This window comes from Dipodomys merriami, unplaced genomic scaffold, assembly GCF_024711535.1.
Source record: "Dipodomys merriami isolate MVZ:Mamm:240054 unplaced genomic scaffold, mDipMer1.0.p SCAF_3, whole genome shotgun sequence".
NCBI lineage: Eukaryota > Metazoa > Chordata > Mammalia > Rodentia > Heteromyidae > Dipodomys > Dipodomys merriami.
Genome location: NW_027204492.1, coordinates 81,327,740 through 81,345,241, shown reverse-complemented (window position 1 = coordinate 81,345,241; position 17,502 = coordinate 81,327,740). Strand labels below are relative to the sequence as shown.

Sequence of the window (17,502 nt, the reverse complement as noted above, 5' to 3'; positions counted from 1 at the left end):
TTGGCACTAGGACCTCAGTTATTCTGCTGGGTTTAAGCTTTATTTTTTACCAGTCTTAGGGTTTGAACTCAGGGTCTGAGCACTATCCCTGAGATGCTTTTTGCTCAAGGCTAGCTAGCACTCTACTTGAGCTACAGCGCCACTCCTGTCTTTTTCTGTTTATGTGGTACTGAGGAATCGAACCTGGGGCTTCATGCATTCTAGGCAAATACTCTACCACTGAGCCATATTCCCAGCCCCTGGGTCTAAGATTTGAGTATCTGGGATTGGAATACTGCAGCCACAGAGATGGGGAAGATAGAATACTTTTTAGCTAGCTTGCTCCCAGGGGTGGGAATGGGGGTCAGAGAGCTCTAGAAGCTCATTTAAGGAATAGTGCCATGACAGCAGATCTTCTGAGCTGGAGAGAAACAGTAGCTATCTGCCCCCACAACAAGTTGTTCTCTTGCAGTGGCTTCAGTTTCAAGATGGTACTATATAGTAGCAGCTTCTGCCACTCTCTTGATGTATCCTAGCAGTCTCCTTTAGATACAAATGTAGCTGGTTTAAAAAAAATGTTTTGGTCCTTTATGTATGTGAAGAGTAAGCATTAGGCATCTCTGGTCAGCCATTTCCCCCTGTTACCCCCTGGTTGTTTTTCGTTTTTAGTACTTTCTAACTTTCTGGTATTATAAGATACCTCAACTTCATTATTGTTTTTCCTAGCCCAGTCTTATAATCATCTATTTCTCCCAAGTCCCGGCTCCTTTTTATTACAGAATATTTTTAGAAACCAAGATGTAGGTGTTAGGCTTGGTAATTGTTATTGAGGTATCATTATCCCCTGGCCTTTTCCATAAATTTAACTGAGGGATATATTTCTTCTGGGCTTAGTTATATAAACACACATATCTTTTTATTTTTTATTGTAAAGATACTGTACAGAGGGGTTACAGTTACATGAGTAAGGTAATAAGTACATTTTCCATCAAGCATTGTTAACTCCTTCTTTGTTTTTCCCCTACTATCCATTCCCTCCCCACCTCCCCAATTCTTCCTCCCCCCCCAAGTTGTAAGGTTCCTTTTCAAAATAGTGTCTTATACATCTCATTGTTACAATGGGTCAACCTGTATCCTTATTTCAGCATTTTGTTATTTCCTTTCCCCTCTCCAAATTAGGAAAATGTATATACAAGATGCAGGACATCAGAATCAAATACAGTGAAAACAGGGATTATACTATGGGGGAAGAACATAAAAAAGAAACAAAAAAATCACATAGGACATTAAAACAACAGCAACAAAGAAAAAAACCTCTTGTGTCCCTATCTTGGGGATCATTTCACTTAGTGTAATAAACACACGTATCTTTAAGTGTTTTTGTACTCATACATTTTTGTGTGTATTAAGCTAAACATGATTTCATACTGAAATTTTTGACTCCCGTCCTTGAGTATATGTTTAGCTCTGTGCCACTTTTCTTGTTTATCTTCCCTCTCAGTACAAAGTTTGGATATCATTATCAACAACTCATTTGCTTGTTTTCTCAATTCTAATTTACATGCAGAGGGTTTTTAGAATTGTTAACCTATGCTATGGTGAGAAAAGAAACTTACTACCTGGGACGACAGCACCATTTATGTAGCCCCTTTTATCTTTAGTTTTTTTTAATTTAGTTTAAATTTTTCTGAACTTCAAAAGATTGTTCACGGAGGCTGCAATTTAATGTGTCTATATGGGTCCAGTGCTTCCTGTTCAGAGTCATTTCTTCCTTCATTCTCCCCCATCCTTTCTATTCCCTCCTTCTAAACTCTTTCCCATTTCCCACTTCCTTTATTACTTATGTATATTGAATATTCTTGCTGTATTTGTCTTCTGTTCCCTTTTGCATTCATCCATTGCACAACCATTTCTCCCCTTCCCCTTACAATCTCATATCAGCTTCTAGTGTTCATTTTGCTAAACTGCAGTTAATTGTTTGAAAAGTTCAGTCATGGAGATTCATCCCTCTATATATTATGCTTTAGTCAACTAAATTTCTTCCAATCAAATCACAGTTTTCCAAAAATACTTAAAAACTCTCTACCTTTCATTCTTTGTAATGATACTTAAGTGATTTTGTCCTTTTTCATACTTCAGGTCTTCTTTCATCCTTCACCATAAAAATGAAAGATCATAGGATGCATTTGTAATAAAGTTAGATCCATTGTTATTCTCCTTCTTTTGTCAAGGGGTCCCTGTATATCTTGGTTAATTTTGGTTAACATATAATGAATTAAACCCTGTGTGATGTACAATTGTATGGATTCTTGACAAATATTCTTAATATTTAAAATATTTTAAGATTGCTTTGTGTCCCAACTTATGATCTATATTCAAGAATGTCCTTTATACATTTAAGAAGAATGTGTATTCCACAGTTTACTGGATGGAATGCTCTGGAATGCTCTGTATATGTCTGTTAGGCCCACTAACTAAAGTGAAGTTCCAGTCATGTGTATCCTGGTTGATTTCCTGTCTGGTTTATTTGTAAATTGTCTAAATTCAAGCATTGAAGTCTTCTACTATTATTTTATTGCAGTTCATATCTCTCCTTACATCTATAATGTTTGCCTCATATAGTCAGGTGCTTTGATGTTGGCCTGTGTGTGTGTGTGTGTGTGTGTGTGTGTGTGTGTTGTTATATTTTCCTGAGTTGACTTTTACATTTTGGTGGGCGTTTTTTTTTGTTTTGTTTTTTGTGAGTCGTGGGGCCTGAACTCTGGGCCTGGGCACTGTCCCTGAAGAGTCAGCTCAAGACAAGCTCTCTACCACTTGAGCCACAGTGCCATTACCAGCTTTTTCTGCTTATGTGGTTCTGAGGAATCAAACTCAGGGCATCATTCATACAAGGGAAGCACTCTACCACTGAGCCACCTTCCCAGCCCAACTTTTAAATTTTTATATAATGACTTTGTTTCATTTTAGTTTTTGACTTAAAGTCTATTTTATAAGACATAAATGATCAAGTGAATAAATTAATGCCTCAGAAAGTTCCTTCACTGGGAAGTAGTGCACTGTATCCTAAGAGACACTTTAAGTACTAGTTAAGTACCTTAGGAAAGGAAGAACACACAATATATAATATATATTTTACACATATATAAATTTACTGATTTTTGAAAAAGGGCCTCATTACAGAGCCAATGCAGACCTTGAATTTAAGATCCTTCCATCTCTTCCTTCCAAGTGCTAGGATTACAGGTACGCATCACCAATGTTCACCTGGCTCCAATATTTTTCAGATAAGTTGAATTTTATTTGGCAGTCCCAGGGTTCAAACTCAAGGTCTTATATATTCTAGACAGTTACTTTGCCATTTTAGCCATGCCCTCAGCCTTTTTTTTTGGTTTTTATTTTTCAGATAGGGTCTTGCTTTTTTCCTGGTTGAGCTGGACTACAACCCTCCTTTCTGTCTTGCACAGGATTACATGTGTGTGTCACTACTCCTGCGTTGGTGGTGGTTGATAGGGTCTCCAATAACCTTTTCCTGGGCTTGTCTCAAACCTTAACCCCTCTCCCCAGAAATAAATTTAAAAATACTTACATATGCCAACATTAATAGTTAATAAATTGCAATGCACAAAAAAACAAAACCAAAAAACCCCAAACCAACCCATAATCCCCCAGATCTCCGTGTGCTGAGTAGTTGGGAAACAGGTGTGAGCGGCTGAGTCCAACCAGATAATTGATCTCTTTCCACATTTTCTATTAACATCAATTAGTTTGACGGAGGGTTTCATTTTGATGTCCAATAAGCTGATATTAAAACATGAAAAAGGATCGATATAATCATTACAAAATAAATACATTTCATAGGATTTTCTTACATCCACTGTTTTATTATGAATACATATGACGTGGAAGCTCCCTACCTTGTAATATTTAGAGCCTCTAAATATCTTAAGACATTTAGATATATAATCAGATTAATCTGATATGTATGTATATGTGTGTGTGTGTGTGTGTGTGTGTGTGTGAAATGTATATGACCTATTCCTCTGTCTTCTGCTCCTGTGGGAAAGATGTCGAGATTCATACTGTAAGAATCTATGTACTGAGGATGACACATTTTTTTTTAAAGACTGTAATTAATGTTGAGAGATGGGTTTGTTGGAAGAACTTGAGTGGGAACTCTGAAGAGTATGTTACCTTTGGGAGGAAAACGAGAATGAAATAGGAACGGGAATGTAGGATGGGAAATAAATCAAATGGAGAAGAGGAGGGAGTGACTGCTGAGTGAAGGACAGTAAAGAGGAGGTACTATGTGGGGAATGGAAAGTTGGAGGTAGCGAGGGGGAGGGGGCAGGCCAGCAGGAACTGAGACCCCCTCTGGAGGCGGAAAGAGGGAGGACCACTTCCGGCCAGGGAGGTGGGGGGAGGAACAGGCTCAGACCTGAGGAGAAGCAGTGAGAGAGCAGACGCTGTCCGGACTCCCGAGGACGAGGTGAGCTGAAGCGTTCTGATTCAGTGAAGACTTTGGCGGGTGGAGGCTTCCAGGCTGCAGCTTTGAGGTGCCTGACGCCATATGGTTTTAAGGTTTGAAAACCTTTTGGGGATTCGGGATCTGACCACGACGACCTGGTCGTGTTTAGCTGTGCATGTATCCGATTTTCACGGGAGAAAGGAGGGGGCGGAATTTCCTCCGGGCCACCGAAAGGTCTGGACTGGGTTCTGGCGGTAGAAAGGAGGGATGCAGATCTAGTTGGAAAGGAAAGATCAAGAAGCCGTTCGGGCAATAGCAAGAAAGGGAGGAGGGGCCAATTCGGGTGGGAGATCGGAGACAGCAGGACCCCGTTAAGGCTGGAGAACGGACCGGCCCAGGTTTGGGCTATAGGAAGGAGGTATTGGGACCGAGAAAGGAGGAGCAGACTCTTTAAGCGGCCACGATAGGACCTGGTTCAGAAGGGAGAAAGAAAAGGCCACGATCCGGTTGATTTCTGGTTTGAAAAGAGAAGGGACAGAACCTGTTAAGGTTCGAGGGCAGGGACTACACAGAAGGTTAATTTTGTTGGATTTGGAGGTGGGGTATCCATGTTGCAGAAAGGGCGGGCCCAGGCACTTGCAGACGTGGAAAGGGGGAGCCGTGTTGGGGAAGGGGCGGTGCGGAGACGTACTGCAGACTGGGGGGAGGGGGCTTATTAAGAGAAGGGGAGGTGCGGAGAAGTACTGCAGAGCCGCGGGAGAGGGCAAGTCGAAAAGGGGCGGGGCGTGGCTGTACCGCAGAGAAGAGGTGGCGGTGTTGGGGAAGGGGCGGTGCGAAGCTGTACTGCAGAGCAGAGGGAGGGGGCGGGTGTTGGGGGAAGGGTTGGTCGGAGATGTGATGCAGCTAGGAGGGGGGTGGGACTGAGATGTTTTGTTGCTAGGAAAGCTAGGGAGCATTTGTGGGAATGAGATGGTCAGAGTCGAGTCCATCATGGCGCATGCGCACTGAGTGTCTCGGTGAGCCAGCTCTTGGGAAAGCAGTGGGCCTGAGGGGGGAGGGGGCGGGAGCTCTTTTTGGTGCGCATGCGCACCATCATGTTGCGGTGCCGAAGGGGGCGTTTGTAGATGCGGGTAGTGGTGTAGAACCGAGTTGCCATCTTGGAAGCAGAAGGAGCTGAGGCTCAGAAACCAGATGTCCTGAGTTTCTAGGTATGAGGACCCAGGAGCTGGAAGATTTGGGACTCCAGGTTAGGTGAGACCCTTCCTCTGCATTCAGGTTAGGCAAATCTTATCATCATATCATCTCTCCCTCCTTCTTCCTTAACTCAGGTCTATTTACTTTAGACTCAGCTCTCACTTGGCTTCCCAGAAAGATGGATAGAAGAAATGATTACGGTTATAGGATGCCCACATTCCAGGTGAGACTTCTCTACATTTTCAGCAGGCCATCTACCCCCATCCTGAGTTCACCTACCGCTCTTAAGGCCACTACCATTGTGTAGTTGCCTAATTCCCTGCCTCACCTATGTTTGCATGGTTGGGGGGAAGGAGAGGAAGTCCTGCCTAACTCTATCCTTTGCTCCCTTCCTCTTTCCCTTCCAATTGCAATCAAATACTCCTCAGAATAAGGGGAGGACTTCATGGAAAGGGGTGGGTGTAGGGTGGTCCGATGGCCTGGAGAACATAATCCTAAGTATGTAGGGCCCTCTGCCTCCCCCTGGGAGCCTGGGGCTTCCCTTCTCTCCAGATGCACACACTGAAAATACAGAAGAGGACAATGTTTTGTTGATGCATACCCTGTTGGCAGCAACTAAGGATCCACCTGTTGCCAGCCGGCCTAAGAAAAGCAAGACCAAGAAGACCTCTGTTAAGGCTATTAATAAGACCACACCTGCTGCCCCTCCAGTTCCATCTTCCAATGAGATTGCAACCAACAAGCCCCAAATAACTTTGCAGACTTTAAACTTGCCAATCCTAACCCAGATCAGCCAGGCTTCAGCTACTGCCGAGGCAGCCAATATTCAGGCTTCATCCCTCACTGCTCAGCCTAAGAAAGTCAATAAGACAAAGAGAGTTAGTCCCAAGGCATCTCAAGGCTCCCAATCTCTCATTGGCAGTGAGGGTGTCACTCCACAGGTTAAGTCACCCTTGAAGGCACTAAATGTACCAGTCACTTCCCAGACTATCCAGGCTCCAGTTGCCAATGAGTCAGCCAATTCCCTGGCCTTGACAGCCTCCACCAAGCCTAAGAAACCTTCCAAGGCTAAGAAGGCTGCCAGTAAGGCCGCAGCTTGTGCCACTGAGATCTCACTGGCTCCAAGTACCACCCACACAGTTACTCCCCAAGGCCAAATTGCCAATGAGACAGCCAATATCCAGGCCACAGCAGCCTCCATTCGAACCAAGAAAGCGTCAAAAGCCAAGAAGACAAATGCTAGGGCAACAAATACTGATGCTGAGCATCTAGAGGCTCCACATGCCATGGAGGCAGTTAGCAAACAGGTTGAGGCCTCAGCAGCTCTCCGGCCCAAAAAACCTAAGGGCAAGAAGGTTGCCAATAAGGGCTCTAGTTCTGCCTCGGAGATCTCTGAGGCCCCATCTGCCATTCAGATGGTCTCAAATCATGCCCTGTCTGTTACTGTGCGGATCAGGAGAGGATCTAGGGCCCGAAAGGCTGCCACTAAGTCTCGGGCAACTGAACAGCCTCAAATTGCTGATCAAGGGGCTCAGGCCAAGATGGCTACCTCTCAGACCAGTATAAGTGCCCTTGAGACTCAGGTTGCAGCTGCTGTCCAGGCCTTGGCAGATGACTATCTGGCTCACTTGAGTTTGGAGCCCACGACTAGGACTCGAGGCAAGAGGAACCGAAAGGTAAGATCTGTGACATCATCCTTTTATGATGCTCTCTATTCCTATCCCTTTAGCTTGCTCATTATTTTTCTATGAATATTTACTAAACCTTTTTACTCTGAGCTAGTCTCTATCTTCAGATATAGAGCTGCTGAGAAGAAAAGAGAAACAATGTGTCTTGTTGTTCACAGATTGGTAGGGAAGTAAGATGTCTATATACTTAGCTACAGCTTGTATGTAACTCACCTTAAATTACACAGTTGTTACCATGTAATAGGGTTTGTGTTGTTACATTTACATAGGTCATGTCCTTCCTTATGTCTTGAAAGCAACTCCCTACTGTCTTAGAAATATATATCCAGTTTTATAGATGAGAAATTCAAGTCATTGAGAAGTGATATGACTCATCCAAGATGTATGGCTAGCACAGTCTAGTGGTGGCCAAAGAAATAAAAGGAACCCCAGGCCCTGCTCTTGGGTTGCTTCTGCCCTAGCAGGGGAATGAAAAGGAAAAAAAAGGAAAGAGAAGCTGAGGACTCCATGGCCAATGACAGGGTCAGAGCCCACTACAGGAGAAGTCTTCAGGGGACTTCTGGATGAGAGAGGAAGGATCCAGCCTCTTTTTCACCCCCCCTTTTTTCTGATGATAGTCTAAGCATTCAAATGGAGAAGAGAAAAGTGGCAATAATTATAGGCGGATCCCATGGGGTCGGAGGCCTCCACCACCCCGAGATGTGGCCATTTTACAAGAAAGGGTAAGAATCCAATGTTGCCTCGTTGCTGTTCTTCTTCCCTTCCCCTTTTGTCATTCTTTGAAGTTTCCTGCCAATATATTGATATATTCTTATCTGTTTCTCTTTTCTCAGGCAAATAAGTTGGTGAAATACCTGTTGGTTAAGGACCAGACAAAGATTCCCATCAAGCGCTCAGGTAGTATCCTGCCAATCTCCCTTGAGCTCTCTTTTTCCCCCATAGTCTAAGGAGAACCATTCTCCTTTAGAGGACCACCTTCTTTCCTGTCACCACTTCATTATTGCTGACATCGCTCATTAACCCAGATCACAAGTTTGTCTGTACTGACCCCACAGGGCTGGCAAAAGGTTGCGGCTCTATGGTCTATACTCAGACCAGCTTCTCCTACCTTTCCTTTCCTGCAGATATGCTGAAGGATGTCATCCAAGAATATGAGGAATATTTCCCAGAGATCATTGAACGAGCAAGCTATGCTCTGGAGAAGGTGATGGAGAAGCCCTGGGGGATGGGCACATTGGGGAGGCCATGAATGAACTAGGTGTACAGTGACCAAAGAGAACTACTAATACATCCCTATTGCTGTGCACTTGGGCACAGCTGACCTATGGAGGGGTATAGATCAGCCATAGGTCAAACAAGAAGCCAGTGGTGACAACACAGCTCAGATCTCAGCCCCTAGCTTATGGCTTCTGTCTGCTGTTGCTGCACACTTCCTCTCCCGTGTTTCAGATGATCACCTCTAATTCTCCCTGGATTCCCAATAAACAAAGATGAGGTTGATGATGGTAATAATTTGTTATTATTTACTGTGTGCCAAATACTTAGCTTCATGCTTTACACACAGTCACACTGACTCATACATGCAAAACCCTTAGGTACATGGGGGACCTAAAGAATACCTGGGAAGCTGATTTTGTGATCTTATAAAGCTATTCTTTTACTTGGCAGATGTTCCGAGTCAATCTGAAGGAAATTGATAAGCAAAATAGCTTGTATATTCTTATCAGCACTCAAGAATCCTCTGCAGGCATACTGGGAACGTAAGCTGGGAAGGTGCTGGGGTGGAAGGTGGACTTCTTTTATCCATAGTATGAAACCCTTGTCTCTCTTCCTACATCCTCTTAGAGGGTCAGGAAAGACAGGGCTTGCCCCTTAGCTGGATGCTGATAGCTTACGCCTGTAATTCTAGCTACTCAAGATGCTTGAGGTCAGAGGATCATGGTTTAAAGCTACCTGGGCAGAAAAGTCTATGAGACTCTTATCTGCATTTAACCACCAAAAAGCTAGAAGTAGAGCTGTGGCTCAAGTGGTCCAGCTATAGTTTTGAGCAAAAAAAACTTAGGGACAGCACCCAGGCCCTGAGTTTAAGCCCCATGACCAAAAAACCCCACCAAAAATCGGGAAGGATGGGGGAGTGAGGGAGGGAAGAAAGAAGGGAAGGAGAGGAGAGGGAAAGGGAAAGGGAAAGGCGAGAAGGAAGAAGGAAGGCAGGTAGGCTTGCTCCTGCCCCAGCTTCTTCTGCTGAGTTGAACCCTGTATATAGTAGTGGTGCCTGATTATGATTGACTGAAGGATATAGGAGCCTAGGATGTAGAATTCCTGCTGTAAGGTTTCTCTTCTTTTCAGAAGCTTCCCAGGCAAGCATGCCTGTTGTTACTTGTCTGTTCCTATTGAGTGTCTTGCCTGGCCTACATAGAATGGAGCTCTAAGGGGAGAGAGAGCTTCTGTGTGTGTGTGTGTGTGTGTGTGTGTGTGTGTGTGTGTGTGTGTGTGTGTGTGTGTGTGTGTGTGTGTGTGTACATGTACATGTACATGTACTGTGATGCTTGAGAGGTAGTAATATCACAGGCTCTGACTAGAAGTCTGTCAGGTCTGTGAGCTCTGGAAAAACAAGGACCCACATTGACTGGTTTTAACAGGTGTTCTTCTGTTTTCTTGAGTTAGGATATGTTTTTCCCTCTACTGAATCAGAGACCTTGGTTCCTTTACCTTGGGTCCCAGGGAACTGGAAGCATAGGCTGGGCAGAGTTCTCCCATATCTGAGGAATAAGAACAGCACTAGTAAACTGGCTTGTGTATCTTGCAAATGACTTCTAGATATAAATTTTGTTTTTATCTTATTATTCTCTTTAGGACTAAGGACACACCTAAGCTGGGCCTCCTCATGGTGATTCTGAGTGTCATTTTTATGAATGGCAACAAGGCCAGTGAGGGTGAGTGGCTGGGCATGCAGCTGAATGGGTGACTGTGGTCTGAATTCCACATGCTCATTTTCTGTCCCTGTTTCCTCTTGCCTCCCCTTGCAGCTGTCATCTGGGAGGTGCTGCGCAAGTTGGGGCTGCGCCCTGGGTATGATTGGGCTCTCAGCGCTTGCTGTCCGTGTTGTCCTTTGGCAAGAGAGGACGATCTCAGGATTGTATCAGCTTGGTGTTGTGTGGTGCGGGTGGGGTTTCTGACCTGGGTGGATGGGGAAATTGGTCTGAACTCTTGCTTCTTTTCTTCATCATGTCCTCTGTTTTAAGATAAGGTGTAAGGTAGACCTTCAGGAATCCCTGACAAAGCCACCTGGCTTCTGCTGTTTGCTTCTAGTGGCTATGTGCTTTTACTACTTTCTTCGCTTCGTTGACACTGCCCCATGTGCTAGAGAGGTCTCTTCCATGTTGGGAATTGCTTCTGCCCTCATCCAAGCAGTTCGTTCTGTGTTCATTGGTTGTTTTTTGTTTTGTTTTGTTTTGTTTTTTAACCATTGCCAGGGTGAGACATTCACTTTTTGGGGAAGTGAGGAAGCTCATCACAGACGAGTTCGTGAAGCAGAAGTAAGTGGTGTTTGGAAGCTTTATCTTCCTGTGAAATATTCTGGATGTATGCTGGACTGGTTCAGAAAGTGTATAACCAGTACCTTTCATTTCTCACATTGTCTTTAAAGTGATGGTTGTCCTGTGTCCTAGACTTGAGTTTTGTCTAAATTTCCTGGACCTGTCCAGGACTAGGCTATATACCAAACAAAAGGCCTATGCAGTGGGGTATGCTCAGAGCAGGAAACTTGAAGACTGGCTCCTCTGTTTATAACATATTCAACCAGAATCTGGGGTTACTCCTTTTGGCAGCAGGACACACTGGCCTTCTTCTGCCACCAGACCCTCTATCTGCATCCAAGTAACTATTGCACAGGACCGCTGGAAAATGTCTCAGTCTTAGAGACCAAGACCAAGATTATATATATGAGAATGTTAGTCTTGGGAATCTTTAAGGTTCCATAGGCTGTTCAGAATTTTTGGAGGTTGCTATTTGGAGCTTAGTGTTTAAGTAGGATTTTCTTAGTTAGAAGCAACTTTTTGTTTCTTTTTTCAAAGGTACCTGGAATACAAAAGGGTCCCAAACAGCAGACCACCTGAATATGAATTCTTCTGGGGCCTGCGCTCTTACCATGAGACTAGCAAGATGAAAGTCCTCAAGTTTGCGTGCAAGGTAATGCGCTGCCTGAGCCTTAGCATGGTAAGGAGCTGGGTTACCCCCTGGCTGAGGCAGGCTCTATGTTGTGTTAGAAAGGTACATGGTAGCCAGCTGTGTATGTATGTACACACACACACACACACACACACACACACACACACACACACACACACACAGAGGCATAAAGCCTCATTAATACGGAACACTGTCAGATACATACTTTATAATGTATCATTCATTTTTCATAGTTGATATTAATCAGTTTAGGCTGCCATTGCAAAATACCAGAAACTGAATGGTTTAGAAAGAAGAAATTAATTATCTCATAATACAGGATGCTGAGAATGTCAGATCATTACCTAGCAGTCAGTTTCTGGTTATAGTTCTAGGTTTTAGGCAAGTTTCTTTTATGTTGTGCCCTCTCATGGCAAACAATGAGTCCAAGCTCTCTGGTGTCTTATATTACAAGGACATGAATCCTTTTGCCTTAAGTGGAATTACCTCTATAAAAGGCCCCATCTCACCTCACTTTGAAAATACAATCGTTGTGGAGGTTAAATATTTAACATGCTGATTTGGGGTAGGGAATACAAACAGCAGTCATTTCACATACTGTAAAAGATATCTGAAGCCAGGTGCTGGTGGCTTACCCCTAAATTTGTAACTATTCGGGAGGCTGAGATCTGAGGATCATAATTTCAAGCCACTCTGTGCAGGAAAGTCATTGAGACTCATCTCCAGTTAACACCAAAAAGCTGGAATTTGGAGCTGTGGCTCAAGTGGTAGAGCAATAGGTAGCCTTGACACACACACACATACACACACACACACACACACACACACACACACACACACACACACACACACACACACACACACACACACACACACACACACACACACACACACACACACACACACACACACACACACACACACACCATTTGAGCCTAGTGAGATTACTTAAAACTTGTACAAGTTCATATAACACCTAAGTTATCAGAGCTGAAATTAGATCTCAGGACTGACCTATTACAGAAGCTTCAATGAATAAGAGTTTTAAAAAATTGCTATTAATTTTATACAGATACCATAATAGAGACGCCTCATATATAATTACAAAGACTATTTCCTATTAAATGGTTGTCATTTCCATTTCAGGTACAGAAGAAGGACCCCAAAGACTGGGCTGCTCAGTACCGGGAGGCAGTGGAGATGGAAGTGCAAGCTGCAGCTGTAGCTGTGGCTGAGGCTGAGGCCAGGGCTGAGGCAAGAGCCCAGATGGGGATTGGAGAGGAAGCTGTGGCTGGGCCCTGGAATTGGGATGACATGGATATCGACTGCCTAACAAGGGAAGAGTTAGGTGATGACGCTCAGGCCTGGAGCCGATTTTCATTTGAAATTGAGGCCAGAACCCAGGAAAATTCAGATGCCACCAGCAATGTTGACTTCAGCCAAGGAGCTAGCCCCAGGGGTAGCTTCAGTGATGCTGCTAGTATTAGCTTCAGTGGCAGCCCCAGTCCCAGTGGGGGCTTTGGTGGTGGAGCTGGTATTACCTTTGGTGGTGCACCAAGCTCTAGTGCCAGCTTCAGCAGTGCAGCTAGCATAAGCTTTGGTGGCACACCCAGCACTGGTGCCAACTTTAGCAGTGCAGCCAGTATTAGCTTTGGTGGTGCACCTAACACTAGCACTAGTTTCAGTGGTGGAGCCAGTATTAGCTTTGGTGGCACACCCAGTACCAATGCCAGCTTTTGCAACACAGCCAGCATTAGCTTTGGTGGATCACCCACTACTGTCACTAGTTTCAGTGGTGGAACCAGCATTAGCTTTGGTGGAGCACCAAGCACCAGTACCAGCTTCAGCAGCACAGCCAGCATTAGCTTTGGTGGTGCACCCAGCACTACTACTAGTTTCAGTGGCGGAGCCAGCATTAGTTTTGGTGGAGCACCAAGCAATAGCACTAGTTTCAGTGGTGGGGCCAATATTAGCTTTGGTGGTCCACCAAGCACTAGCACTAGTTATAGCAGTGCAGCCAGCATCAGCTTTGGTGGTGCACCAAGTACCAGCACCAGTTTCAGTGGTGGAGCCAGTATTAGTTTTGGTGGTAGCCCTTGTACCAGTGCCACTTTCAGTGATGGAGCCGGCAGTGGCTTTGGAGGCACACTTGGCACCACAGCTGGCTTTAGTAGTGCACTTAGCACAAGCACCAGCTTTGGAAGTGCACCCACCACAAGCACTGTCTTCAGTGGTGCACTGAGCACCACCACTGGCTTTGGAGGCACACTTAGCACCAGTGTCTGCTTTGGTGGTTCTCCCAGCTCTGGTGCCAGCTTTGGTGGCACACTCAGTACCAGTATCTGCTTTGGTGGCACTCCTAGCACCAGTACTGGTTTTGGTGGCACCCTCAGCACCAGTGTCTCCTTTGGTGCTTCTCCTAGTACCACTTCTGACTTTGGTGGCACACTCAGCACCAGCGTCTGCTTTGGTGGCTCTCCTAGCACCAGTGTGACCTTTGGTAGTGCACTCAGTAGCAGTGCTGGTTTTGGTGGAGCACTCAACAACAGTGCTGGCTTTGGCAGTGCCATTAGCAGCACCAGTGCTAGCTTTGGTGGTACACTCAGTAGTGCTACTGGCTTTGGTGGTGCTGTTAGCACCAATACTGGATTTGGTGGAGCACTCAGCACCAGTGCAAGCTTTGGTGGTGCACTCAGTAGTGCTGGCTTTGGTGGTGCCGTGAGCACCAGTGCCAGCTTTGCTGGAGCACTCAATAGTGCTGGCTTTGGTGGAGCACTCAGTGTCAGTTCTGGCTTTGGTGGTGCTGTCAGCACCAGTGCTAGTTTTGGTGGTGTACCCAGCACCACCCCTGACTTTGGTGGTGTATTCAGCACCAGTGCTGGTTTCAGTGGGGCACTTAGTACCACTGCTGACTTTGGTGGTACTCCCAACAACAGAATTAGCTTTGGCAGTACTCCCAGCACCAGTGTGAGCTTTGGTGGAGCTCATAGCACCAGCCTGTGTTTTGGTGGGTCACCCAGCACCAGCCTCTGTTTTGGCAGTGCATCTAACACCAACCTGTGTTTCGGCGGCTCTCCCAGCACCAGTGCCTGTTTTAGTGGTGCCACCAGTGCCAGTTTCAGTGATGGGCCCAGCACCAGTGCTGGTTTCAGCTTTGGCAATGCTGGATTTGGAGGTGGACTGAGTACTAGCGCTGGCTTTGGTGGTGGCCTAGGCACCAGTGCGGGTTTCAGTGGTAGCCTAGGCACCAGCGCTGGCTTTGATGGTGGCCTGGGCACCAGTGCTGGCTTTGGTGGTACATTAGGCACCAGCACCGGCTTTGGTGGTGGGCTAAGTACCAGCTCTGACTTTAGTAGTGGACTGGGCACCAGTACTGACTTCAGTGCTACACTAGGCACCAGCACTGGCTTCGGTGGTGCACTAGGCACCAGCACTGGCTTTGGTGGCGGACTAAGCACCAGTGCTGGCTTTGGTGGTGGACTGAGCACCAATTCTGACTTCAGTGGTGGACTAAGCACCAGCACTGGCTTCGGTGGAGGACTGGGCACCAGTACTGGATTCAGTGGTGGACTGGGTACCAGTGCTGGCTTTGGTGGACTGATCACCAGTGATGGCTTTGGTGGTGGACTGGGTCTGGGTACTAATGGTGGTTTTGGCAGCACCCTTGGCACTGGTACAGGCTTTGGTGGTGGCCTTAGCACCGGCGATGGCTTTGGAGGTGGGCCTAATGCCAGCTTCGACAGAGGACTGAGTACCATCATTGGCTTTGGCAGTGGTTCCAACACCAGCACTGGCTTTACTGGTGAACCAAGCACTGGCACCAACTTCAGCAGTGGACCCAGTTCTATTATTGGCTTTAGTGGTGGACCAAGCTCTGGTGCTGGCTTCTGCAGTGGACAAAGCACTGGTGGCTTTGGTGGTGGACCAAGCACTGGAACTGGCTTCAGTGGAACAAGCTCTGGAGCTGGCTTTGGTGGTGGACTGAACACCAGTACTGGCTTCGGCGGCGGTGGACTGAGCAGCAGCACTGGCTTCAGTGGTGGACCAAGCACCAGTGCTGGATTTGGCAGTGGACCAAGCACCGGTGCTGGCTTTGGCGGTGGAGCCACTAGCCTTGGTGCCTGTGGCTTCTCCTACAGCTAGTGTGGTTTCAGGTAATTGCAATACCCTCCTTGCCAGGGCCCCTGGGGATGGGTACAATAGCTGGGAGATGTTAAAAGTATCCCTGAGATAGGAGGGTTGAGTGGGAAAACAAAAGCAAGGAAGTATGAGCAAACCATCCATTTGGTACTAAAATGTGTTCCTGTTTGCTTTTGTTTTTCAGATTTATTCTCCTCGTTTACGTATTCTGCTAGTGAGTTGCAGCAGTTTTTCCCCTGGAGCCCTGCTACAGCCTTGGAATCTTTGTCTGCACAGCAGTTTAAGCAGCTATTACCAATCAGCTGAGAGTGGTGATACACTTTGAAAAAATCTGTTTGCTGTTCCTGCTTTCTTGTTTGCTTCCTGTGTGCTGTCATATTTTGGTATCAGAGTTACATTAAATTTGCAAAATGATTTGGAAGTGTTTCTGTCTTTTATTATGCTTAAGGTAGTTTTGAATGACACCTTGGTTTTATAGAAGAGCTAGAGGGCAGCATAGCTCTTTGGACAATGTGGGGTTCCAGTTTTAGACTAAAAGGCAGGGATTTTTTTTCAGTGTTAAGAGAAGCCTGGGGGCAGGTTGGAGATGTGGCTCAGTTTGTAGAGTGAAAGCATCAAATACCTCGTTCAAGTCCTGGTCTCAAACCAAAAAGAAAAATAAAAAAAAGAGAAGTCTGGGAAACCATGGCAGTCCAGGGGACATGAGCTTGGACAAACATGGAGCAGAAGACAAAGGGTAGTAAACATCTGGGTACTAAGTACAGATTTACTTTGAGTCATTTGTGTAAGAATGGAGATGGAGAGATAGGAAGAGAGGTAACTAGAGAACATGGGAATAAGGGAAGATTTTCTTAGGATAGGAAAGAAAGATGAGCCCATTACATTAATCAAAACCAAGAGAGAATTTGAAGTTTGATATTGGAAGACTCAATTGATTGATGTGTCTTGAGAAAGTAGGAAGGAAAGAGCTAGATAGGGATCGGGGCTCGAAAGCAGAGGATAACCCTGACGAATACATGGAACATATCAACAGAGATCTATTTCTAGCAACTCCAGGATATCCCAAGCAAAAAAACAGTGTAGACTATTATACAGGGTTTCTTTTTTCCATTTTTGTGGAGTTCATTTTGATAAATATTATTTTATATGATCAGAGGTATTGCCTCTGATCCACTAAGAGTATCATCCTTTGGTTTCACACCCTTTGGTGTGATTGTCTAGAGTGCTTTATATTTTTTTTTGGTTCATCGTGGGGCTTGAACTCTGGACCTGGGCCCTGTCCCTGAGCTCTTCAGCTCAAAGGTAGCACTCTACCACTTGAGGCATAGCACTACTTCCGTTTTCTGATGGTTAATTGGAGAAAAGTCTAATAGATGTTTCTGCCCAGACTGGCTTTGAACCTCAATCCTCAGATCTCAGCCTCCTGAGTATGATTATAGGCATAAAGCTACCAGTGCCCAGCTCCTTTACAATTCATCATGCTATTTAGGGAATTGTACATTGCTAGGTGACTACAATGAAAGAGCAAGGAAACAAAGACAGTAAGTTTGTCTTTTTTCTTCTTTGTGGTACTCAGGTTTGAACTTTGGGCCGAGCCACACCCTAACCCCTTTTTGATTTTATTTTTTGAATAAGGTGTCACGTTTATTTCTAGGCTAGTCCTCCATTACCATGCTCCTGGTTATACTTCCTGTATAGATAATAGGTATGTACCTCTACACCATGCTTTTTTACTGGCTGAGATGGCAGTGTTGCAAACTTTTTGCTTGGACTGATCTCAAATCATGATGGTCCCATTCTCAGCCTCCCAAGAAGCTAAGATTACAGACATGAACTACTGGTGTCTGG

General features: G+C 45.4%; 1 protein-coding gene and 1 non-coding gene across 8 annotated transcripts; both read left to right on the top strand.

Annotated features, from left to right (window-relative positions):
* The first annotated feature begins 4,385 nt into the window (after positions 1 to 4,385).
* Positions 4,386 to 15,917, top strand: Tro (trophinin). Of its 7 annotated transcripts, none has more exons than XM_070040383.1 (13): positions 4,386 to 4,465; positions 5,788 to 5,861; positions 6,145 to 7,314; positions 7,944 to 8,048; positions 8,160 to 8,223; positions 8,451 to 8,530; positions 8,995 to 9,086; positions 10,180 to 10,259; positions 10,353 to 10,395; positions 10,800 to 10,862; positions 11,400 to 11,514; positions 12,661 to 15,668; positions 15,839 to 15,917. In XM_070040383.1, the coding sequence occupies exons 2-12, from the start codon at positions 5,817 to 5,819 to the stop codon at positions 15,655 to 15,657; spliced, it is 4,854 nt and encodes a 1,617-aa protein (XP_069896484.1). In that variant the 5' UTR covers positions 4,386 to 4,465; positions 5,788 to 5,816; the 3' UTR covers positions 15,658 to 15,668; positions 15,839 to 15,917. The 7 variants fall into 7 exon arrangements, with proteins under 7 accessions (XP_069896484.1, XP_069896483.1, XP_069896487.1 ...); XM_070040382.1 differs by having other exon boundaries at positions 4,387 to 4,465; positions 5,773 to 5,861; XM_070040386.1 differs by having other exon boundaries at positions 4,447 to 4,532.
* Positions 11,067 to 11,194, top strand: LOC138840588 (small nucleolar RNA SNORA11). Its single transcript, XR_011376148.1, has one exon. It is a non-coding gene; the product is annotated as a small nucleolar RNA SNORA11 (small nucleolar RNA).
* Positions 15,918 to 17,502: the final 1,585 nt, after the last annotated feature.